We start from the raw sequence: 26,688 nt of genomic DNA on the forward strand, positions 1-26,688 counted from the left end.
TGTCAGGAGATGTGGTCGCCTACGAAAGCTGGTCGCACAGGGAGGTTCGATTGTATATAAGGGGTATTGAATGGTCTTTGCGAGCATTTGCGAGCATTTGCGAGCATGCGAGCACTGTGTTTATTTTTGCGAGCACGAGCAGTTGACAATTTTCTTGCGAGCAACGAGCACTTTAGAAAATACAGATGGCGAGCGTCTTTAGAAAAAAACAGATGGCGAGCAGCGAACACTTCGAGTACTTCGTAAATTTTCCGCTAGCCGGAATCTCTCTTTTATTTAACATAGGATACGTTGTTTTGCAACAAGTAATAGCTAATAATCTAGTTGGCACCTCCAAAACAGAACAGTACAGGGTGTTTCAAAAGTTCGTGGACATTTTAAAAAGTCTATATTTCATTCAGATTTCTTATTTTTCTCTCCATTTTCTTGCAGATATTAACAAATCTTATTGTTTATCGATTTTCAGAACTTTTGTATGAGTCAGATAAAAATCCCCGTTGAAATAAATATTTTCCCGCCAAAAGGTGCAAATCTGTAACGTGTGTGTTTCTGTACTTTCCCGCCATTTTTGCATGTTTTCAGTAGCAACTACATACTGTAGATTTTCCACGTCTTGGTATAATTTTCAATTATGAACCCTAAAAATGCAGTCTATTTAAGAGCACAGGCAGCAATTCTAGGATCATCTGGAGTATCTGTTCGAGAAACGGCTAAAATACTGCAAAAAAGCAAGAGCTGGGTAGCGAAGTGGTATTAAAGGTTCACAAGAGTTTTACGACAAGCCAAGAAGTGGTCGATCATCAGTCCTTGACAGAACGGCAAAGAAAGTTTTAGAAAAAGCAAAGTATAAAAGAGGAAATTCTACAAGAAAAATCAGCAAACAACTGAAGAACAGAGGTCTGCCTGGATCTGCACCAACATTGTGGAGGTATATGTCAAGAAAAGGATGAAAACCTTTGAGACGAAAAAAGCTTCCACTTCTGAGCAACAACCAGAGGAAAGCTCGCTTAGTATTCGCTTATAAATATCATAAATTTACAGCAGATGAACGGGAAAATTCTCTTTAGCGATGAGTACCTTAAAAACCTTTTTCATTTTCCGAACCCTAAAAACGATAGCGTATGGGGCTCACTGGAGAGTCAAGTTCCGCCATCGTACCAATTTAAAGGAAGCGCCAAATGGATGGTTTGGGGTGGCATGACAGGCCGCGGCCTCACTTCCCTACATTTCATCCCGCAAGGACAGACTGTAACGGCAGAGTATTACATCACAAAAATCCTTGAGAGAGAAGTGAAGCCTCTTTTCAGCCGAAGATCTACAACAGAAGAGCCTGTAAAACGAAAGCTTTTCACAAACAATAGCAGTGCGACCCTCGTTCAAGATGGCGCACCAGCTCATACGGCGGAAGCAACACAGCAGTGGTGCAAGAGAAACCTCCCGAATTTTATCCAAAAAGATGAGTGGCCAGCAAATTCACCTGACCTTAACCCCATTGAAAACCTATGGAGCATCATCGACGAAGCTGCATACAGAGATCCGATCCCTAAGACGATGGGAGAACTAGAATCAAGGTTACGGCACGCCTGGCAGAACATACCGCTAGCAAGCCTAAGGGAGCTAGCTCGTTCCATGCCGCAACGGCTCAAAAAAGGTTATACAGAACAATGGGGGGCACTCTGGATATTGATGTTTCAACAGTGGTCAAAGGAAACAATGTACCTAAAACTGGAAAACCTTCATTAATATCGGATTTCTAAAACTATCATTTACTTGTATTGAAATAAAGTGTCCACGAACTTTTGAAACACCCTGTAGTTACTGGCTGAAGTCAGTTGAAGAAAGATTGAAGCCAGAGGTAAGGATGTTTTAACCTTTTTGTTTTAACCATGTCGTTTATATATGTATAAAAAACAACTACAAAGGAGGATTAACGAAATTTCGAGCAATCGAGCACATGTTAACGAGAATGCGAGCATGCGAGCAGTTGCAAAAATTTTGCGAGCACGAGCAAGCGAGCACTCGTGTAATTTTTGCGAGCGATTCGAGCAGAGGCCAAATTTTGCGAGCACTTTTAAATTGAATGAGACCATTCGATACCCCTTATATAGAACTCCCCTCTGAAATAGTGCTTAACTTTCAAATCAGTTTCATCCTCATAGCTGATTCGCAGCTCACATACATGATGTTTCAAATATGTCTCATTTACCTCCACCCGGCACTACGGCGTTTTCTGTTATTGCAAACGTCTTTGGTTTTTTAAGACTATTTTGGGAGATGGTGTCCGCGCCGTCCCCTGTCTTCTACTGACGCTGCCCCATGGCTTATACAAATGAATTTTTCCTGCGGTAATAAAATTCCAGTTCCCCAGGGTCTGTCCAGGCAACCAACCGCTGGCCAAAGAGCCTGAGGTCTCTGGGTACGAAATTGTTTATGACTATGCAAGAAAAGCAGATCTTACCAAGGGCTATTGAAATCCAAAAAGAAAATGGTTAGTCACTAACGCATTTTCAGTCATAATTAAGTAACAGTAATTCTAAACAGCTTTAAAATGTATAGTAATGTATGGCATTTTTTAACAAATTGAAGCTTAATTATCTATGAAAAATGCGTGTTTCTGTCCCAAAATATTTTTTTTTAGATTCCAGTAGCCCTTGCTAAGATCTTCTTTCCCCGCATTTGTTAAGTACTTTTAGAATCATTTTATCAGCAGCTTTTTTACAATCATTGTATCAGCAGTTGCATATTTCTATATCGATCATTCATTTCTAGATCTGTTCCTTCCCAAAAGTTATATTAAATAAAACGACATTTTTGATACAATACTTGTTTCGATGTGGTTCACATTGTATTAAAAGTATCCTTCACAATTGTAAAAAAAAAGAAAGCCATTATATACGATTTTCTTCCAAGAAATCGAGAAAAAAATGCCCAGCTTCAAGGTTCAAGGTTCATTTATTTCACACTATGCACACAACATTAACATAGAAAGAAAAGTATTACAACAGATAATTACAAGATAAAAATAAATACAGTACAAATTATAAAATGTGTGTGGTGGTCAAAGTAGCAAAGGTTTTCTAGTTGACCACCACCTACTTTAATGTAAACAAGGAAATGACACTGAGCTTTATTGAGATATTAGAAGATGGAGGAGATGTTTGTAGAGCCTAGGATTAATGTACAAGAGAGAATTACATTTGTGTAAATTAGGGTATGGTAAAGATATACTGAACCGAGTAAGAGATCTAAACAGGGCAAGCTTAATAAAAGAAGAACAAAGCGAAAAATAAATAAATAAAAACAAAAAAAAAAACACAAAAAAACAACAACATACAAACAACCAACAACAACAACAAACAAAAGGGAAGGAAAAGGACAACACATCATCAGCAGCAACAGCAGCGACAAAAAGATCTTGTCACCGTTAAACGCTGCCCAAAGCTTTAAACCTTTTAGTCCCGGTATCAACAATCAAATTCTCCTCACAGTCATTCATGTATTTCTCATGCTACTAGTAGGGAGAGTAAGCTTAATAATCACGACCATTAAATTTTGCTGATCATTTCTTTTTTTCTCATGAACTGAATGGTTGATCAAGCGGTGACGCTGTTAAGAGAAGTTCGATGTTGGTCAATGTTAGGGCTTAAAGGGTTGATAGCAAGGCCTGCCTTAAGTACCTGAAGTCGCACTATATTTTGCTGAGGAAGATTTGTGACCAAGTCACACAGATTGTAGACTACATGTACACTTACGTAGTGCCGCAACAACACTCCTGGGTTCCCTATGGCCCAACATTTCAACTCCTCAGTATTTCAGATATCTGGGTTGGGGGTATACAGTTAAGCAATGGGACAAACTTCTAGCGCAAGCAGCGTTAAATGAGATTGATTTTCCAACTTAAAACTGCTCAGCCGGATGGACTTATTAAACGTCAATTTTAGCTGTATTTGAATTGTAACTTTTTATGCATGCAAATTTTCATCACATGCGCGGTGCGCGCGCGTGTCCGGTAGTGTATTTCAACGGTTTTCTCCACACTGAAGAAGAGTTATATACCTGAAACGTCTGTGTTACTTTCAAACCATTATTGACACTTTTTGATATTTATTTTTGTATCCCGGTTAATGCGCCGAGATCGAAATGGTTTTTTGGAGGAGTCGGGAACTCGGCAAACCGAGCCAGCCGAGGCTCATACAATCGGCACCCAAGACGTCGACGGCTAGTTCTAATTTATAAGGAACGTTCAATGGTCATAAGGAGCACTCAAAAGTGTTACACAATAGCTTTTCTACCTTATATCACTTGGGTTGAAATCATACCAAATTCTGCTTCAGTTTGACTCGATGTTTTGCTAAATGAAGACAAGTCACTTGAAGTCTGGTACCACAACGTACTCATTCTTCACTTCGTATTTCGGTTGAATGGAATCGATACCAGGGCGGCGACTCCTCGCAGAGGTCTGGCGAGCTTTCTTTATTTGCCAGTACATCCAAGTGAATGCTAGAATCAAGCCGATGAACACCACTATCGCCACGGCGATCAAGGGTCCGAGATATTGTATCTCAGAGGTCCAAGCGCTCCCCGCGATTTGGTCTTTTACTCTTTCCTGACCACCAACGTCCAAATGTGTCTTAATAGTATCTATTCGAAAGAGCAGACATGCACGGTCGACATTGGGTAACATAGGGTGAAGCGGTCTCGACTGATCGGAATTTTCCGATCGTCCTTGTGACGTCATCGTCCGACTGCTTTCACGAAATAAACAAATATGGCGCTGAAGTGCTTTTTTATCCTTTGCATTACGCGATAAATTTGCCGGCGGCCAGCTCTGTTGGGACAACTATTTCTCAGTTTTTTCACATTGAATGACTGACAAAGCATTTTTTCGAGGAATGGGTGAATGTTTACACGCCTTTACCATTTTATCTTTGCCAACCGCTTCACTCGATGTTACTTCTTTGTACTACAGCAGAGGACACTGCATAACATAGGGTGAAGAGGATCCGAGCCATATTTGTTTATTTCGTGAAAGCAGTGGGACGATGACGTCACAAGGACGACCGGAAAATTCCGATCAGTAGGGGCCGCTTCAGCCTCTGTTACTTAATGCCGACCGCATGGTAAGGCATGGCTCATTCTTTACTTAAGACCCCCTGCGAATTTAAAACTATGTAACTTTGAAATCAATGTTTTTTTTAAATCCCCTGAGTGGTAATAGGTTTGTAATGGACTTGTTCCAGTGACCTTGAATTCCTTAAGGCATAAGAATAGTGGCTACATGTTTGATGACGTCACAATTGCGCTCAAATGCAATTGTCAGATTGGGCAAGAACGGTTCATTGTGACTCGGAGCTTCGCATGTGTGTTCGTAACTTGTATCATATAGTAACTGAATCTATCCTCAATGGAATAGGGTTTGGGTTTTTTTAAAAATTTATTAGGAAGTTTAATAAGTCACGCGACCTATTTTGTTAAATAATCCGTTAACTGAATATTGAAGTCAACCATTCAGGACAGATTCAAGTAACGTTATAACCATACAGTAAGAAAAACGTTCTAATCGATATTCATTACATGTAAACTTGGAGCCCCATTTTCTATTTGCAAAGAAAAAATCATAATCGCTCACGTGAAATCTATTTTCAAAGTCATCCAGTTTCGCGACGCTACCAAGTTTGGTGGTCTTTCCAGGGCCGTAGCTAGCATGAGGCAAGACGAGGCAGTTGCCTCGTCTTGATTTTGGCCTTTTGTTTTGGAAGAAACGTTTAATTGAGAAAATAATCCCTAGAAAAAATTGGATTGGTTAAGATAAAACCAGCTAATCTAAGGTGGATGAATTGAGGGGAGAAGCATTTTAATGAGGATTATTCGTTTCATGTGAACTGTGAGTAGCGGTTTTTCAAATGATTAAGGTTACAGAGGGGCCATTAAGGAGACGTATCGTGACATAACCGTGACAGGCCGCGTGACATCAAAGGTCACCATTATTACCGTGTCTTATCCCCAGCTTGGGGTCTTATCTGCGATGGCTGAGAGCCGGTGTGGGAACGTTTCATAGAAAAGAAAATGTAAAAGAATAGATTTTAAAAGATTTGTTGATCAAGCATTTCTGTTTGTAATGGCTCTTAAAAGAGCCGTTTGCATTTGGTTGGCGTAAGAGAGGCATTTCCCCGGGGGGTACTCCCCGGAATTCTTGGTGGGGGTGTGCCGCCCGGGTCTTCAAATCCCGACCCTATTTCAGACCTAAACATGCCATTTTCCACACCCGTTTTCAGACCTGACCTCTAAACTTCATACCCTTTTTCAGACCTGATTATGCATCAGTGCCGAACGGAAGTTGACGCAAGGAGTAAAAGTAAGCTGGAATGACATAGTTTATCTATTTCTTTTTCTCGCTATCAGTCAGTCGTTCCAGTTACGTACTTAGAAGAAAAACATGTTTGTAAGCTTTCGTAAATGTTCCCTGCCCCAAAAACTCGACCCGATTTCAGACCGTAATTGTCAAAATCTATACCCTTTTTCAGACCAAAACGGCTCAAAAACCATACCCTTTGGGGCGGCACATACCTATATACCTTATATAGGGGAGTACCCCCCCCCCCCCCGGGGGGCATTTCAAAACATTTGACGGAGTTCGCACAAGTTTGCCTTAAGGATAAGAGATGGCAATATTATGACATGGCTGTCTCAAAGTTGAAGCAAGAGTGTATCGAAACACATAATTGATAAGACGTCTAATTATCTACTGTATTAAAATCCATAAACGTTGGCTTTTCTAGTGGATTCATTTTATTGGTATAATACGTGTTATAACATTTGAATGATTTAAAATGCAGATGGTCATTAACTTGGCACCAGTATCGCTAAGCAATAAAAAAGTGAACTTCTGCACTTGCCCAAGATTTACTTTTCTGAAGAAAACTGCCACGGAAAATGCTTACAAGAGCATTTCTGAGCCTCTAGATTTCAAAATTTTCTGGGGGGGGGGGGGGGGGGCATGCCCCCACACCCCCCTAGCGGCTCGCGCCTTCGGCGCTCAAAACTTGCCTCGTCTTGTTCTGAAGTCTGGCTACGGCCCTGCTTTCAGTTAATTTCTGCTGAGTTATAATCTCATGTATTTTATACCCAGATATGGCATTGAGACATGCCTTAACATGCTTGAGTTATCAAACATCAGATATCTAGCCTGTCATCCCTACAGTTTGTAGCGATAAAAGTACAGGTCAGTTCCGCTGGCATAGTGAGAATATCCTTTGAGTCTTACCTACAACCTTGAGACAGTCAAGCAACATTTTTGATGGTATGAAAACTTTAATCATTGTTAATTGATTGTTCTTGTCGCTGCCTAGAACAGCCAAGGTTCCTTGTGGTTTTGCGGCGTGATACAGTTCCGTCCAGGTGAAAGAAGAGCCGCAAAAAACAGGATGTTTAAATTTAGCAGGTTTTAAAAATCTATTGGAATAACATTTGTAAATAAGGTACTCCAAATATTGATTCACTCTTTCCAAATTTTAAAAATTTTACTCCAATTTTTGAGTAACTTAGTATCTCAAGATTGGTGCATTCAATCTCAAATATTGAATATTAGTATATACCACACAAGTGAATAGCACTTTTCGCGCGCGCTGATTGGCTAGCTCGGAGGTGGTTGGGCAAGTACTATTCACCTCCGAGCAGCCGAAGAGAAAAAACATGGCTTCCCGTTTCTCTACGGTTACTTAAGAGGAAATTATTTAGATAGACGAGGAGGCTGTTTAAAAAAATACATAAATGACAACAAAGTTTGGTTTGACGGAATTAAATAGTAACTTATTTAATCTTTTCAACCTCATATTCTAAGGCGAAAAATGAAAATACAATCCCTTGTTTACAGAAACCTCTCGAGCACTAAAATTACAATGAAAACAATGAAACATCTAAATTTTTCAGCGTGGTTTCAACAACAAGAACAAGTATCAGTTGTCTGCAAGAAAGCGAGACAGAACTTTCTACAATAAGAAATCGCTTACCACGTGACGCGCGAGATTTTAAAATTCATAACATTTGTTGGTATATTGTCAGGATTAATAATTTTATGGTTCACTAGTTATTCCGCTTGTGTGGTATGTACGAAAACAATTATTCACCTCGTTGTCAGTGAAAGCGATATCCATCACTATTCACCTCCACTTCGGTGAACAATTGTTACTTATGAAAACTGGATAATTTTGTAAATTGAGATTTGATTGGCTTAGCAGCCATGGTATATGAGCCATTATTTCATGCCCATGAAATCATGATAGCGACCATAAAATTGTCTTCTGGTTGTTCTTGCAAAGCGAAATCAGCAAGATCTAGCAATATTTCTTAATTTTTTTTAATTAAAAAAAATTATTCTTCTCATGCTTGTTGGATATGATATGATTATAGCCAACTCGGAGCTATGCGCCTCGTTGGCTTTCTATCGCTCTCATATCCAACGCGCGCTCGTGCAATAATTGTTAAATCAGTCAGTATATTCCAATGTTAAAGCATGGCCTACCTGTTGTCACTGGAATAACAGGTCGGTATACAACAGTAACGTTTGTCTGACGTGATCCATTTCCAACGGAATTCTCGGCCTGACATCCATAAAAACCAGACTGGTCAATGGTCAAGTTTTCTAACCTCAGGGTAAACTTTATTTGTGCCAAAGTTATTTCATCTTCAATAATATAAGGCGGTTGTTTATACCGGCGTAGATCGATGAGGCCGCCTAAGTTGTTTTCATCCGAGCTGTCTGAATCGCTATAATACCAGCGATATTTCGTCTTGGGATCCCTGGTCAGAACGTTGCAAAATATTTCTACGTTTTCACCAACATAGAGGGGGTCATTCTGATGCCATATGAAATATATACGAGGCCTCCAAGGTACTTTTACTGCAAAGAATAATGATCACAATCAGACAGCGGTCTCAGCTACTCACTTCAGTGTGGCAGATAATAAGGAATACTGTCGTTGATCTTACCCTTAACGTGGATTCACAAAAGCTAAGTATATATCTTCCAGTATCATTTTTCACACTTAATTGTTTAACATATAATTGTGAAATTCCATTGTTAAAGCATGGCCTACCTGTTGTCACTGGAATAACAGGTCGGTATACAACAGTAACGTTCGTCTGACGTGATCCATTTCCAACGGAATTCTCGGCCTGACATCCATAAAAACCAGACTGGTCAATGGTCAAGTTTTCTAACCTCAGGGTAAACTTTATTTGTGCCAAAGTCATTTCATCTTCAATAATATAAGGCGGTTGTTTATACCGGCGTAGATCGATGAGGCCACCTAAGTTGTTTTCATCCGAGCTGTCTGAATCGCTGTAATACCAGCGATATTTCGTCTTGGGATCCTTGGTCAGAACGTTGCAAAAGATTTCTACACTTTCACCAACATAGAGGGGGTCATTCTGATGCCATATAAAATATATTTGAGGCTCGCTACGTACTTTTTCTGCAAAGAATAATGATCACAATCAGATACCGGTCTCAGCTACTCACTTCAGTGTGGCAGATAATAAGTAATACTGTCATTGATTTTACCCTTAACGTGGAGTCACAAAAGCTAAGTGTTGTATATCTTCCAGTATTATTTTTTACACTGTTCAGAGGATAGCATCAGACCGATGACTTGAAGTATGCGTCCTTCGAGATTCAACACATGGCTACTCCCATACATAAGCTACATGAGTATGTGCTGCTGTGAAGGGTATTAGTCTGGTAGAGGGTATAGAAATCAGAGCGTTTTAGTCTAGAATAGGGTATTATTTTCCAGGAAGCTGATCAATGCATTGCTTGAAGTATCTAGTTTAGAAAAGGGTTTCCCGGGAATTGACACTTAACAAAACGTGTTTTAGATTTTGTTGAACATGTAGCAGATTTTGGTTTGGCTAGATTGTGCTAGTGACCGAGTTTCTGCAAACTAGCGAGTCTTGGATAGGGTAGAGATTTTTGGTCTTTAGCCTAGTATAGGTTTGCAAAATGTAACTGAACTTGGTCTAATTTAGGGTAAGGGTCCCCTCTCCACCCCCGGAATCGTTCCGCCAATGCAACCATTTCGGGTTTTTACCGAATTCACTAGAAACCCGAGAACAAATATGCATTTATGTATGCTTTGGTACTTTTAATCTGTCGTCAAAAACTTGCAACACATCGGCACAACAAACTGTTGAGTTATAAATCGTCCGCGCGCCATGTTAATTTTGAACGCGGTTGTTGCGTCAAGTATCGTCGTTCAAAATTTTGCCGTAACATCCCCTAAAGTAATAAATCATAGATAAATGCATATTTGTTCTCTGGTTTCTAGTGAATTCGGTAAAAACCCGAAATGGTTGCATTGGCGGAACGATTCCGGGGGTGGGGAGGGGACCCTTATCCTAAATTAGACCAAGGTCAGTTGCATTTTGGTTTTTGAACTCTTTTGTTTAAAATGGTGAAATGAGACCTTCTCTTACCTAAAACTAATTCTAACTACACTGTGTCTGGCCAGGGGCACTAATTGATAGTCGTATTTCACTGGGGTGGTAATTTATAACAAGACTAGACAATTATTGTTTCGTTTCTGTTGATAGACAAATATTTTTGCGTTCGACGTAGGAAGAACGCTTCCTGATACGGTTTTGAGTCGAGATTTTATTTGGTCGATGGATCTTGGGACGCACATCTGGCATTCCCCGCAGATTTTTTTGTACGGGCGGATGACATCACAATGTAATGTTGCCAGGCAACAGGACAAAACAAAGTATGAATGACGTCAGACAAAGGGAAGGTTGCTAGGCAGCAACAGGTTGGAAGACAGACGCAGTAATTTGCATACATCGAAAACGTTTTATGTTCAGTACCGGATCACATTTCAACTGCAATGTTCATCAATATTCACTGGATGGAAATATATCTGCCAAATCTTTTCCCTTTACCGGGGCCTTTTCTTCCAGGAATCGTTTTTGTGAAAGATTGCAGTGAAGAAATTACACGTTTTGTGGCCGCGGTAAAATAATTTTCCTTGGGAAATAAATTCATCGAACACGACAGCGCTGCACGCCCGTGGATTTTGGCAGTACAAAATCTTGAATTCAGGATTTTGTACGTCCAAAATCTTGAATTCAGGATTTTGGCAGTACAAAATCTTGAATTCAGGATTTTGCAACTCTAACTCCACGCTATAACTCTATGAAGATAACTCTAAGAGTAGCCGTCCCCCACGGAGGTTGTGCTTTTAGTCGCGAAAATAGAAATACATTTCAACCGAAAACGAGCCTGTGGAACTACGAAAAGACTATGCTGATCAAAATCGTTGCTATGTTCAGAAACCTTTTAATCTCCTCATTTGATGCTACAATACGAGTAAAGAGGGCTTTTAACCCAGCCCTAGCTTCGCGAGTCACGTATTTCTAGTGCGTTAATATAAAATCGAAATACAAAAATATCTGAAATATACACGCATCAGAAACTGACATCAGGCCCCGGTTGTTCAAAGAGAGGATTATTTTATCCAGCGGATAAAATCTATTGGTTGGAGTACATTTTATCCACTGGATAGAGTTATCCGCTCTTTGAATAACCTTACAGTCGAACCAGGTCAAGCGTACCCCCCTAGACCCTATTAATGGATCGATTATTTGAAAATTGAACCCATTAGTCGTTTCAAAGAATGCATTCATTTATTCATTGTTAACGCGGATCAATGACCAAATTAAAATTTGCAGAACATAGATCCGCGCTAACAGTAAAAGCAATAGCCTGTAAAATTCAAACTACAGTACATTTGAAACAGCTCGTTCGTTCAAACTGTTCCTGCATGTTGTTGACACATTCATATAATTCGTTATGCAAATTTGGTCATGGCAAGAGCACAAAGTCAAGCGCTTGCAAATGAGTCGGGCTGAAAAATTCCAATTTATCTTTCATGTATAGCATTACCTACCTTGTAGCATGAAAAAGTTTGGTATATATTATCATTTCACCAGACTGTCCATTATACGTCGACGAATAGCGCAACACATGTGCTGCCATTGCTTCCATTGTGAGTTCGCATACTTTTCGCTAAATTAATTTGCATATACCTCAAAAAGAGAACCGTTTATTATAATTAAACGCCGGCTTCCAGTCCTTTTTCATTTTTGTTTTTGAATAACTAACGGAAAAAAACGCAAGTGTACAAACGTAAAATGTTCATTTAGTGATCATTAGTGAGTTTAAATTTACGCGACAGGACCCACCGTGCCTGGTTTAAAATGGCGAATTTTCTTTCTGACAGTACGCGTTGACTGCTGTAAATCACGAGAAATCTGCTTTTTGGAAAATCCACTATTATATAAATCAAGAATTGCCGCTCTGAATATATTGAGAGGAGTTTTTCCCGCGGGCTTTCTGGTTTTCTGGTTTCATGCATTATTTGTACCCTGGTTCGTATAATCCAATCAGAAATCTAATTTTGATTTGAATACTTGAAACGACTAACGGGTTCAATTTTCAAATAATAGATTCATTAATAGAATCTAGGGGGGTACGCTTGACCTGGTTCGACTGTAATTGGCCCTGAGATGTCTTTCAAAACTGTATGCAAATTAGCTCGCTTCAGTTCGACATTTTTACGGCTTTATAGTCGCGTAAGTTTCGCAGCATTTTGGTAAAATACCTTTCGAGTGGAAGACCAAAATGGTTTGCTGGCCTGTAAGTTTCGTTTTTCTCAAAGATTGAAAGTGTTTTACCGAAAAGGATGTGTATTATTTTAAAGTTCGACAGTGTCACGCAACAGGCGGACCGAAAATACTTTCTCAGTATTTTTAAGTTCAACAACGTAGCTGCTGTAATTTTAAACTCAGCTTCGTTTATCCCAAATATTTCACCTTGGTAGTTACACATTACGTACAGATATAAAAAGACGAAAGAGCTACCTAAAAAAAGTGTCCCGCAGCAGGCCGTACAATCGCACAACTTAGGGCGCAGTGGGACAAAGGAAAGTAATTCCTACTGTTTTGTTACATTTCTCTCCATTTGTTCAACAATTTCACAGACATTGGAAGAAACTTTTTCCGATCACGCAGTTATTAATTTGAAACGAAAAATTGAAATATTCTGCTGTAAGATGCTAGTTTTGGGTAATATACAGAAAGGAAAAACAACAAATATTCACATTGAATCGAATATGCAAGGGTGCACGATTCTGCCAACTTTGTTCAATTTAAGGTGTCGAACGCACTCTATAATCTATGATTACTGCCAGTTGTATTTAGAAATGACATCAAATTCGCGTGCTACTTTCTCTTTAACAACTTGCATTTTGTTGTTGTTGCTATGACAACTTGCTTCCTTAAAAATCGTTACAATGTTACACGGTAATGATTTCTAACCCAGCATTCGTGTAACATCGCCTTTAACAATATAAAAACTCAGGTTAACGACTGGACTTACCTTCGACAAAAAGCGTGTAGGTATGATTCAACCACCCATACGCGTTGGACACATTACACATGTATGTTCCTCTATCGTTGATGTCCACCCCTGTGAAAATTATCTTATAGTCATATGAACCGGGTGTTATCACATGTCCAGACCGATGTCTTCCCCTAAAGACTTCGCCGTCTTTGTACCACGTGACCACAGGATTGGGGACGCCGTTTGCCTCACACGTAAGTTCAAACTTGTCGCCTTCCTTGTAATGTTCCTTTACTGACTCCATTTGTTTTGGGTACAGAAATTGTGGCTTTACTGCAACACCAGAACAAGATTAGAATAGCTTCAAGCAAATAGAAGAATGGCTGAGCAATTTATTTATCGACGCCCACCAAAGTGGCCAACTTGAATCCCTGGGCACTGATCCAGTTGTTCAAAACTGGAGTATAAGCTAACACAGCGGTTGCATTTCAACTTACATACAGCTGTTTCGACAAAGTTTGTCCAAAAAAGCGCAAAAGCGTACGCGACATTGCCGAAAGGTTGTCTGGGAAATACCCAATAAATTTCAATAAAAGCTCAGAATCCATATTGCCCGCCATCTCAAGTCTTCGCTGTACGGTCGAGCCATTATGGATTCCGAGCTTTTATTGAAAATTATTGGGTATTTACCAAACTACCTTTTGGTATTGTCGCGTACGCTTTTACCCTTTTTTTGGACAACCTTTATCGAAACAGCTGTATGTCAATGACGATTTCCTCTGTTTGTTTTTACTTTCACTTATCTTGAAAACGACGATAATGCTTTTTAGCGAACAACGCTTGAACCTATCAATGCCCATCAGCTGGTTCCTGATATCAATGCTTACAGTAATAGCCCACGTATAAGAACCTGAATTTTTCAATTTAGCCTAAATAGGTTCTTATATAAATGGTACTTAAAGCAAATTTAAGCTACTAAGGTTCTTATATTTTCATATGAATTTTATCTGAATATACTATATATAAGATAAATATCATCTCATAATACAGTATAAATCATTTATTTGTACCATAGAGCAGTGCCTATAGGCAGTTCAGCGCAGGTACAGCATATGTCCTTGACAAAACATAACAAAGAAATATGTCAAGTTACTTTTAAATAGATGATGATCTTAATTCAGCAGTTTCTACCTATACACTTTTACAGCAACCCCACTGAGAAGAACCTACCTTAAAATTTTAGCCTAAATAGGTTTTTATGTGGAGGGGGCTTAAAATGAAAATTTTAGCCTAACAGGTTCTAAAACCCAGGTTCTTATAAGCGGGCTATTACTGTATTCAACCCTTAAGGTCATGAACATTAAGGATATGATCACCCAAGGTGAATTTACTTGATATTTTAATAACTTCTCCCCAGTGCGTTTAAGAGAAAAGTGTGGGGACAAAATTGGAGAATTTGTTCTTTGATATTGGGGATAAAATGGTAATTAAACGAGAGAAAAAGGCAAAAGTTTGGTTCTTGTTTATCAGCCGCTTTAAGTAATGACATCGAAAACCAAAGACGTTTGTTTCTTTGCTTGTTTGCTTACAAATCCGTATTCAGGTTGTCTATTTCTGTGTTGGTGTTGTTACCAAATTGAAGAAAAGGTTTTAAAGTTTAAAGGGATTGCGCAAGATAATTATAATTTTCCAAGTTACTGATAGAGAAATTTTTATAAACCTCCTGTGATGCCGGTAGGTGAAACAGTCGGGTCTGAAATAAAGAAAAGAAAACCCATATTGAGATCACTTACAGCAACAGTGATCAGCATCAAACTTCTCCTTGCAATGTCAATGCCTATTCAACCCCAAAGGTCATGAGAATTATTATTAAGGGTATGATCACACAAGGTTAATTTTTTTTGGATATTTTAATAACTTCTCCACAGTACTTTTATAAGAAAAGTAGAAAAGTATAGGATAGAAAGGATAGGAGAAGTGAAGTAAAGAAAACATAGGAAAATTGGTTCTTTAATACTAGAGGTTGAAGGCATAGTTAATTAATCCTACGGCGTACAACTGTGAAACGAGCAGCCCATGTTTCGCTTTTTGGGGTGAGTCCACCTTTAATTTCAGTGCGCATGTCAGGATTGAGGCGTGTGTACATTCCTAAATTGATGCGCACTACGTTGGCTGATTCAAAAGCTGTTGTCGTTCATGTTGCTGGAATTGACTGATGAATAACTGTTAGCCTGCAGAACAGGGGTAATTTTTGTGCGTTTCTCAGGCGAGCAGAGAGAAGCGCGAGGCGCTAGATGTGACTCACGCTCCGTGCACGGCTGAAAAAGGCCTGATCAGCAGGCTACATAACTGTCAAAATAAATTCCGATACACCGACATTATCTTTATTTAATGCAAAGGTAATTTCTGTCCTTTGGGTTATTACATGAAGCAAATATTCTTTTAAAAAAATGCCAAAATTTTGACATAATTTCTAAAATTAGCAACGCTGCTCCCAGCATAAGTTATATGCTTCTCTTACCAGCAGCACGGAAGCACATTCCTTCACATGGAAGGTGAAAGCTGTGACCTTCGCGTGTTGCTGGAACAACTGACTGGAAATTTCAGCTAGAAAAATTCACAGGAGGTCCACACCCACTTAGCAGTTCAATGTTTTCTTTTAATTTAAACCTGACGTGTTTAATTATTCAGGCGTAAATTATGGTTGTTTACCATTTAATCAGAAAACCCGGTTGGTCGACAGGTGTGGTAAACGGAAAACGTCAAAACCCGAATGGGAATTTCCATACGGGATTTGCTGTTCCATTTACAGTGGCAGGATTTTGCAGAGTAAAGCCTGGAACTAGTAGCCTTGATGTGATTCAATATGGCGGACGAAATCGTTCTGTTGTACGAAACTGTTGTATAAAACTCATGTTACTTACCAACCTGCGACACCGAACCAATAGAGGTACACTGATGACTCACCAGCAACGACATTGCCGAAGCAAGCAAGTCACAAACTCCACACTGAAACATTTGTGAATCTTGCGAAGCAGCCATGTTTGTTATTTGAGTTGGATAGCGAGCTCAGTGTAGCCAAGCGATCCAAGCCTGAAAGTGGTCAGAAAGAGAAAATGGAACGAACAATTTCCGTTCGGAAATTCCGTTTGGGAATTTTGGTCTACCTTCAAGAATCCCGTTTTCCCCGGAAATTTTTCATTTGCGAAGACCAAATTAGTCTTTCCATTACCGGAATTTTTTGCAAATGGTAAACAACCTATGTTTCCAAGGTCATAGTCAAGTTTGCATTTCATTGAATGGGTTTCCTTTGTGTGATGTGTGAGCTCAAAAAGTTGCTTGTTACTAGACATTAAAATGGAAAAATCGAAATTAAGAAACAGTAGCACAGATTAAGGCTGTGTAGACTGAAAGTCCGGAATTCTTTATACGCTAAACTTCTTTTGGTGTCTCGTCACACTTTAGGGGCGAATTTCTCGACGCATTTATTACGTTAAGGTCACCTGTATTCATGTATCTTGAAAGGTTTGAGAAAATTCTTATATTAGGTCGCGGAGGTATTAGGCTCCAGTCACTAAAAGTCTGCTTTCGTGCAAGTGAAACATTGATAAAACAATTTAGCATGTTTACCGTTTGGATGGGAAAAGACTAAACAACAGGTAATTGAACAAAGTAGCATGCAAAATGAAAATCTCCTTTATTATTTGAAAACAGATGCGCCGGAAATGTAAACATGTCAGATTTCACTGCTATCATCCTTAAATAGGTTTTTTGTTTGTTTTAATTTCTTACACCATCAGGAGAAATCTTTAGAAATCTCTTAAATAAGCAGTATAAATTGGGGGTGGTGGGGAAAAAAAAGTCAAAAACACGATATACTGAAAAATATTGAACTGAGAAGCAGCTACTGAACACAAATGAAAACGAACACCGGATCTCGGATAGACGTTTGCATTTTCCTTGAAACCCACTTGAGGAAAAATAGATCTCAGTACTTTTATTCTTCGCCCACAAAACAAAAAGTACAAAACGCCGGTTGTTTTGACAAGAAATGGCAGTTCATAATCTGATTTTTTCACTGCTTTATCTCTGATTTCCTGTTCACGATTTTTCTAGGAAGATCGAATGAACACTGCTCTCAGAGTAACGTTGTGCACACGAATTAAGTCTGAACATAACAAAAACATTGAAAAACGCAATAAAAGAAATTAATGTCTCGTCGCCGGATTTTGTCTGCAACATCATCTGACATGCCTTGAAATTCGGCGATTTTTGTAAAAACATTTTACAGTCACCTTCTTTCAAAACGAAAGGAGGCTGAGAAAACACCAATGCAAGACGGTGATCAAGTACGATTTCGTATTCACTATTCACCACGAAATGAATCTATACGGCTATTTTATCTTTTTTCGTTTCCATGGTCCACAGGTAGCCCACACATGAATATAAAATCGGTAATGTGTGGCAACAAAACCTCAAAACTATGATCATCGACAAAACTACTTCGAAAAATCGCCCACAAAAGCCAGAAAAGAAAGTTTGGACCCCTACCAAAATCTCTCCATTATTTTTCATGTCTTGTCTCTTTAATGGGAGGCATTTGCGAAGTATTTCACAAGAGGAAATGACAATGATCAGCCTTAGTTTTTTACAAACGTTAAAGGACCATAGACTAGAGTTATTCACGTATGCTAATAACAACGGCAACGCCATCAACTGAAAAGAACCAATAATTTTGGCATCGTGCAGGCCTTGCACATATTATGCGTACATGTGTATACACGTCGAGAATAACTCAAATTCATGCGCTGCGTGAAAACCCCTTCTCTTATGACTCCCCGCTTACAGGTACTGTACTTGCTTTAGCTTTCCAAATAAATACTCGCAATATAATGCTATCCTATATCCCGGGTCCTATATTCAGTTTTGAATGACCGGCCGCGCGAAATGGCGTATAAGTTCAATGTAACCGGCGTTCAATTACGGCTTGAGGCTTCCTATTATTTTTCCGATCCGTTAAATTCATTTAGTTGCATTGCAACGCCGCCGGTACAAAGGCCGACCAAGGAACCTCTGCTAAGCAGGGTAACAATTTAGAGTAGAGTCCAGAAGAAAGTTGCCGACGAATTGTTGTTGTTTATGATGTAACTGTTCCTCGCGCGCACGAAACCAACAACATTGTCGAATTTAATTTCTAACCTACCTTCAAATTGTTGTGCGGAAAATCCAACGATTCCCAAAAGAAGCCAAACGACGATTTTGCCATTGCGATAGCCGAAAGATAAGCTCGGCATTTCTAGTGTTACAAGTGATACTCTTGAGCTTTCACTGGGCTAATTCATCCAACATCGCCTCGATCCCGTGATGAATAGTAGTGCTCGGTCGTGTGGTGTCGGGACGCGGTGAGGAACCGATTTCTTGTACGGGATTTCTTTGTCCCTGCCGGAGGAAAAAGTCATAACCAGATGTTTACAAAAAGACAACGACTGGTATTTTACTCATATTCTCAACGTTGCGAGATACGTTGCAGTGGGTGACAAGTTAGTCTCCTACGCAGCCGTTCCCAGTGTCGTCACGCGTCACGCAACGAGCGTTGCGTGACGCGTGACGACACTAGGAACGGCTGCGTAGGAGACTTGTGACAAGTTTACTGCTCGCAAACACTTGCCCATTCATTTACTCAAATCAGATGAGGTGTGTCACGACCTTTCATGGGCGGCTTCCTGTTATGATTACTTACTTTTGCAAATGCGCGCGGCTTTGTAAGTGAGTCGCTACATTTCACCGGACAAGCTTTGTTGTGATGTAGACCATGAAAGAAAACAAGAACAATGTGATGGATTTTATTCACTGATTATGCTTAGTTTGGGTTGTTTGTGTATTCGAGAATCTGTGGTTGGCGAGTTGTGCTATATAAGATTGCCTAACCTGACTACGGACCTTGACTGAACATCACTACACTCTTCAGTAGACTTTTTGAGAAACACATTGTTCCGAACTTTTCAAACACACCAGCAAACTGTTCATTATTTGTAGAACTGAAGACTGTGTTCAGCAAGCAAGAAATACAATTGTTTCGCCATGTTCCTGTTGTGGAAAACATTGTCGACAGCTCTCCTTAGTCTGGTGCTACTTTATAGCGAAACAGTCTCTTCCATGTGCCCAGGTAAATGTCGATGAATCGAAATTATTTTTATCAAGTTTTGTCTGCCCGCGATTAATAATCAGTCGCCATACGCGGAACAGGTAAGTAATCGTGTTCTGATCAGGTCATGATTTGAAGAGGCTGTGGGACGTGTCTATGTTTCTGAAAGGCTGTTTATCCCGGGTGTTTATACATGTGTTATTTGCCTTGTTGACCCGGTGCATCAAAGCTAAATTACACAGTAACTGAACCTCAACCACTGTAAAATGCAGAGAAAGCCACCCTGAATACATAAGACATAGAATAAATAGGTTTATTATTAAAAACTGGTTACAATACAATCACCGCGGATTTGTTTGGCTTACTGCCATGGTATATGAGCCATTATACCATGCCCGAAAAATAGCCTCCATTAAGTTGTCCTCTGGTTGTTCTTGCAAAGCCAAATCAGTGAGATCTAGTAATATTTCTTGATTGCTTTTAATAAAACAATTATTCCACACTCACTTGTTGGATATAGTATGATTACAGCCGACTCGGCGCCATTGTCTTTGGCTATCTATCATCTCATATCCAACCTGTCCAACGGGCGCGAGTGGAATAATTCAGTGTTAAAAATAATTTTTAGTGAACTTCTTCTTCGGCCTTCTCTGTGATATCCAAATCTTATTTTGCCAAGTACAATATGTGACGAAAATCTGATCGGGACTATATTGGCTGAAGGGGTTTAATATGTGATAAGGTTCGTGAATCGGAGTTGTTTTCTCCAGTATCAAACTAAGCAACAACCAATTACAATCAATTACTGGACTGAGCGCTGGCTGAAATTAATGCTGGGATAGTGAATAAATAACGAAAGGAGCGATCCTTCACTGTGAATTTTTAATTTTCATTTATCGAGTTTAATAACATTATCGAGTTTAATAACATGTGATAAAAAGAGCTGGAAATTCTCCACGCTTACCCCTGTATCGGCTATTTCATTTGGCACAACTCGTGTCCGGTAATATTTCCGGCCCATTCTTATTTGCATGCAATCCAAGTTTCAAAGTTCACTTGGCAATAGTCTCAAACTTTGTGATTAATTTATAGATATTGAGTTACCCTGGCCTGACTCCAACGGCCCGTTGTCTAAACAAACGAAATACGCTTTTATTTGTTTGAATTCATTTTTCTATTATTTTTATTGTATTTATTTTTTTTATTCACTTTATTACTTTGTTTAAATTGTAATAAAGCTATCATTGCATTGTTATACTCAGACCACCTCAAAGCTCAGAGGCACCCTATGATCGAGAACACTTAAAGGGGCAGTATCGCCTATTTTTAGTGTCCCTTATAGTTTTGTATCGGTCGAGATGTTGAAATAATAGTTGACAATAACCCTACTAGTGCACAGAAACGAGTATTAATTACCTTTGGCAGCGGATGGCTTGGATGGAGATGGATTGCAACTTGTAATTATTGGCCATTTTTTTCGAGTTCTTCCTGCATATTTGGAGAAATCACTAAAAAAAACTTATTGTAAATTATTCTTCCTTGGTGAAATCACTTATTTATTAATAAATTTCTCTTGCTGTTCTAAGAGCAATTTCGTATTACAAAAAAGGGTCTTTGTTAAATATTTGTGTGGTTTTGACCAAAATACATTCAAATCTCCGTGACACTGCCCCTTAAAAACAAAACACTTCTAAAAAATGTCTCCTGTGAGTCCCAGGTAAATTTGTGTTCTTTCAAGGATATATTTCTGTAAGCTAATGTAGATTGACCTATCGGATGCTTTAGCTGAAACGGAATAGTATTTCCCGGCGTATTTGTGAGCTGTTTATGGATTTACGAAAATGCTAGCCCAACTACCTTGTTTTGCCCCCGTTTTCAGTGTTTTGGCAGGATATTTAATTTATTTCAGCGGTCACGCTTTATGATCAATTGTCCGCTGACTCTTAAACTAAACTGTTGGAAATTTGCCTCTGCTGGAAACAAACGGTTATTTTTCCTAGCCAAAGAATTTCCCATTTGTCGTAGTTTGTTTTCACTTTTCTTGTTTATTTATAAAGTCCGGAACACAGAATTAGCTCTGTTGATATCGTTAGGGGAAATGTAGCCTGCGTAGCAAGACTTTCCGTTTTTTTTTGTTTTTGTTTTTGTTTTTTCGGGTGGTGTTTTTCGCTGTTTGACCGCGCAGAAACTGGGACGAGAACAGAAAACTCCACGGAAACGATTGCTTCGTAGGCTAGGAGAAATTTACAGCTACACTCGGTTTTTTTTTTTTTTTTTTTAAGGACCTTTTTTATAAGAACGTCGGGGCTGAGATAAACCAAAATTTTAAGAATGTATTAAGAACATTATTTTGCTAATCTGTTTATAAAATTAAGGTAACAAATGCATGTTTTGTATAACACTAACAATGGTGACACACATCTCGGCTTGCCATAATAAGCAGTTCTTGATACCATATCTCAGCAGGCAATGTACTTTGATAGTTTTCCTGGTCTCGTCCGCATTGATTTACTTTGAAATACATGTTGTCTATACCACGCAATTTGAGAACATCTTAAGAACGTTTTCAGCCTCAAATGGCAAAAAAAAAAAATTTAAGAACGTTCAGCTTCAGCTCCAAAATTAGACGTTCTTATAAGAAAAAAACAGAGTGTACTACCCTGAAGAACAGACGTTGATTCAGCCAAGCGCGGAGCACAAGGCCAGTCATTTGTAATTTTGTTTCCTTGTACAACTTGCGCTCCGCGCTTGTGCCTTGGGCTTCCCACCACTTGGAGAAATAAACGCCTGTTATGCGCTTGTTATTTCCACCGTTTAACCGTCGATTACTTCTTGGAACTTATTCTTTCGATTTACCGCTCCAAAGAGTTTTGTTTTCTTTCTGAAAACGGAATATTACACTCTTGAAATGTATAATACTGAATATGGCCGCCAATTAATGTAAAAGATCAAAAGCCTTATTCTTTCTAACAAGACCTATAAATATACGCGCAAGTAATGGATTCTGATTGGGCCGTTTTGGTTGAAGACAATGACAATAATAGAGTTCCAAAATATCCCTTCTAGGCGAGAACAGAGTTTAATCCAGGGGTCATTAATTATTCATTACAATTTATGACTACGATGAAGTCTGGGATGAAGATTTTTGTATTCCCGTGGACCTCGTAGCCAAGCTACAATTTTATTACATTGATTGGTCCATTGATATAACACCAGAGTCTATCTCACTCGTGAAGTGACAAAAAATATAAAGATACTGAAAAGCACCCTTCCTGAGGCACTAATTCTGGAGGAAAAATAAGGCAGCTAAGGCTTAATAACTTGCAGAAAAAATCCAATGCTTCCCTTACGGATAATTTGTTTTGTTATTTTTCAGTTCCTGAAATTCGCAATCAGAGGAACGAATTAGTGGTTGTTGATGTCGTTGAGGGAGCGGACGTACTGGACTTTTTTGCCAGGTTAAAGACAAAGGATTAAAGCACAAACTTTCCGTGTATTGGCAAAAGAACAATATAACACTCCAAACAAGCAGCTTCTCGCGAATAAGGGTCAAGTTGAATAGATATCTAACGATAAAGAGGACGACAAAAGACGACGTAGGTCTCTACACGTGCGTTGCTGAGAATACTTGTGGCGGAAAGAACGTTCTTTATATTCATCTTTTCGTTGAAAGTAAGTAAACAAACTAAATGGAGCATTTTTCTACTGAGTGTCGAAAGTAAGTTTACGTTTGGCTTGGTTTTTCCAGGGACCAAGGGTATGGGACCTGGGAGCGACCCTTTCACAAGTTGTAAAGCGGTTAACTCACAATGTGGCCAGCGGAGCTATAAATAAAACTAGGAAAATATTGAATTCGTTTCTCTGTCGTTTGATCGCTTTGTATTCCGCCGGCTCTAAATTTTTACTTTAAGAAATTTTGTACATTCTGGTCATATCTTTATTTCCCAGGGCCCCTATGGATACCAGCCTCGTAGCTGAATGGGTTCCCTGGTTAAGTAAGGTTACTTACTTATGAACTTTCCTTTCACTTTCAAACAGGGGAATATACGATGACAGCGATATCTACGAAGACTTTCTGCTCTATGCCCCGGGTGTGGGGGAGCTCCGAGCTGTATTACAATCCCGGGGTGAACAATTTGTTATCGGAATTCGAAGATATTTTTGCAGCAGCTTTTGAGTTCACATCCGGCTTAGAAAAAAAATTTACAAAACTTCGAGGAAGAAACGTAGTAATCCTTAAGGTGATCTATTGTTTTCAATGTTGTTTCCTTTGAACAAAGACTGTGAAGATAATACAGGGACAGTGAATTAGGCAAGCTCAAACAGGTAGTACTAAATTCCCCTTTCGGCCGCAATTATTTTTCTGGAGATTCCGACATTCGTTGGATTTTACAACAACTGCACACGCGCAACACGTGAATCCGCTGACAGAAACGTCTATGATTCATTTGCAAGTTGTAATAGCATGGCTTTGATTTCATTTTTAAAAGAGGGTACATAGGTAAATAGGAAGCTGCCCAAATATGGTATCAATGCCGAGAGTTGAAGATGGGTCGGAGGCGAGTGCTCTCACCAATAGGCCATCCCTGCCCCCGAAAACAAAAACCACTCTAATGCAACCAGTCGTGGAAGAAGGGTTTGCATCGTTTGTATATGACGAGAAAGTTAAGAGCCCGGAAATGCCAAAAATCCCATAGTTGTTCTGCCACTGCAAACCTCTTGTTATTCAGGCAGATCTCTCTGCGTGATGCTCCAGAATGGACAGGGCTAGTAGCAGAATTTCGTTTTGTTCGTTTGATAACAGTTTACCTGCTTGGGCAAAAGACAGTTTCAAAAATAAAGTTTCAATGAAATTGTGTTATTTTTTGTTTACGTTTCTAGGTCCTACATCGGATACCAACAGGAATTCAACGCCGAGTAAGATTACAGTTGTATTAGTACTACATAATAGACCTCCTGAAATTTCTCGGAACACGGTCAATGTATTTGTTTGTTTATTTATTTATCTATTTATTTATTTATTTATTTATTTATTTATTTATTTATTTATTTATTTACTAGTATTTTTCAATTATATCTGTAAATATACCAAAGTCCCAGCACAATAATGTTCAATAATAATGCACTCCCCTTCCCTTAAACCAAAAAAGAAAGTTTGCATGAGGAAAGAATAAGAGTACCACAGTAAAGCAATCAAATAATGACTTGCTTTAGTCCACTTAGCAACTTAAGCCGTGTTCACACTGGACCTCAATTAAAATCGAATTGTAGTCGAATTATATTTGGAGGATGTTCACATCAACTAATTACAGTCCCTGATTATAATCGGATAATGATTAGTTCAAACTCAGTCAAGGGGGTTGTAACTTGAAGTAATTACAGTGCGAGGTTGACCAAAATGGCTGACGGATAGAGGCGAATTAATTTGGTAAATGCTACATGGTAACGTGGTGGTACGCAGAGACGAAACTCTTTATTGCCTCGTGAAGCGATGAGGCCGTGCAAAACGATTTAAATATTATTCATACTAGTAGTTGAAGTTGATCTTTCTAAAGAACTTAACCACTTACGAGACACTTTAGAAATAGTCACGCCAAATCCTTTGGAATTCCCTACGAAAAGAGAACCTTTCTTCAATACAGCTTTTTACCTAGAACTATAGAGCAGTGGAACAGTTTGCCCGCCACCCCAAGTCTTAGTTATGTTTTTAAGAGTGGGGTCCGTGAGCTAAAACACTAAGAACCTTTACGAACCTGACCGAATCCGAACATATAAGCCTTGTAGAAAAGGAATGCTTGTAATATGGTAAATGTAAATGTACATAAGAAACTAGCGTGGGATCAAGTAAGCCAAGGAATGCTAGAAGTAAGGTATTAAAGAAGTGCGAAACAGTGTCGTGTTAAAATTGACAACCTGAAGCTGAAATATTGAATACAGTTGAATATAATTAAAGTTTAGTGTGAACATGGCTTTAGTTCATAAAACCAATAATAACCCACCGATTAATTTCCCAAGTGTTCTAATTGGAAAAAAAGGAAAAAAATTCCTTAACCGACTGAGATCTGGGTACGAGATTAGGCGCCACAGTATCAGACAATTACAGTCGTCCGATTTAATAACAGTCCACCGATTTTTTACGGCTAGAAAACCAAAGAAAGAACGCCCTTAGTCGTTGTGACTCTATCACAGTTTAACACAATCTAGCAAACTAATTAGTTTGCATTTATTTGCCTGCAAGCATGCCGAGGTCATCACCGATTACTATGTCGTTTCCATAGAAAGCTCGTTTCAGAAATTAATCAGAGGGTTATAAAACAAGTAAGCTTGCTGTATATCAGTTGATGCTATCAGCTTTTAAAAAGACTGTTCTCAAAATTTCACAGTTGACCTCGAGGCGTTCATTTTTTTTAGACAATCTTTCCGCAGTCTTTGGCAGTATCCTCCGATATAACAGCCGCCTGAAGTAGTTTATGCAATAAAAACCGTGACCTTTTTACTAAAACTGCTGCTCTTTGTTTTTTTGATAGCTCCTCCAAAATTCACTGTACCAACAAAAAAGATGGCGCGAAATCTAATCGGTGTACCTGTTGGGAACACAGTAAAGCTGGACTGTTCTGCTAAAGGATATCCTCGCCCTACTGTGAGATGGTATAAGGACGGAGCCTTATTTCGGGATGGAAAAGGAGGCTCCAGGCTCTACCTGAGTAAATTTACGACCGTGTTGGTTTTTAAGGACATTAAAAACCGTATGATACTGGGAAGTACACTTGTAATGTTAGTAACGCCTACGGCTGGATCAACCATTCATACAGTGTTGATGTGCACGGTAGGATTTATTTTTATGTCGCTTCAGTGCGCCAGGATATCACGTTTTATTATATAGACACAAAACTTTTACTGGAAATACACCAATCGTAAAATTCATACCAAACAACATCCGGGACCCGAGTGGCGTATTTTCTATATCCTCACTAGTGAGGATATTGATGACCTCATTTCCTGCTTTTTCACGGTTGTTTATGCAAAAAGTCGATGAAAAATTACGAGCGATAGATTTGTCTATCTAATAAAATGAAAATTACACAGTGACTTGAAGATATGGCTTTTACTTCTCGTGTTAAAAGTAATATTTTACTGGTACTCGAAA

At 39.0% G+C, this 26,688-nt stretch overlaps 2 protein-coding genes and 1 long non-coding RNA gene across 7 annotated transcripts in view; 2 read left to right on the plus strand and 1 right to left on the minus strand.

Moving 5' to 3' along the window:
• Window positions 1-26,688, plus strand: part of LOC146465864 (contactin-3-like) — a 56,469-nt gene that overhangs the window by 22,742 nt on the left and 7,039 nt on the right. The window lies entirely within an intron of this gene.
• LOC146465866 (fibroblast growth factor receptor-like) lies at window positions 4,123-18,949 on the minus strand. Of its 4 annotated transcripts, none has more exons than XM_085127938.1 (6): window positions 18,600-18,949; window positions 15,117-15,149; window positions 13,433-13,729; window positions 9,096-9,473; window positions 8,522-8,899; window positions 4,123-4,641 (listed from the first exon to the last, which is right to left on the minus strand). In XM_085127938.1, the coding sequence occupies exons 1-6, from the start codon at window positions 18,688-18,690 to the stop codon at window positions 4,367-4,369; spliced, it is 1,452 nt and encodes a 483-aa protein (XP_084984064.1). In that variant the 5' UTR covers window positions 18,691-18,949; the 3' UTR covers window positions 4,123-4,366. The 4 variants fall into 4 exon arrangements, with proteins under 4 accessions (XP_084984064.1, XP_084984063.1, XP_084984066.1 ...); XM_085127937.1 differs by lacking the exon at window positions 18,600-18,949 and adding an exon at window positions 16,321-16,966; XM_085127940.1 differs by lacking the exons at window positions 9,096-9,473; window positions 18,600-18,949 and adding an exon at window positions 16,321-17,154.
• On the plus strand, window positions 19,177-23,120 carry LOC146465867 (uncharacterized). The gene is made up of 2 exons (XR_014868159.1): window positions 19,177-19,562; window positions 22,918-23,120. It is a non-coding gene; the product is annotated as an uncharacterized LOC146465867 (long non-coding RNA).

The sequence above is a fragment of the Pavona decussata genome, unplaced genomic scaffold (genome assembly GCF_977016875.1).
Source record: "Pavona decussata unplaced genomic scaffold, jaPavDecu1.1 SCAFFOLD_155, whole genome shotgun sequence".
NCBI lineage: Eukaryota > Metazoa > Cnidaria > Anthozoa > Scleractinia > Agariciidae > Pavona > Pavona decussata.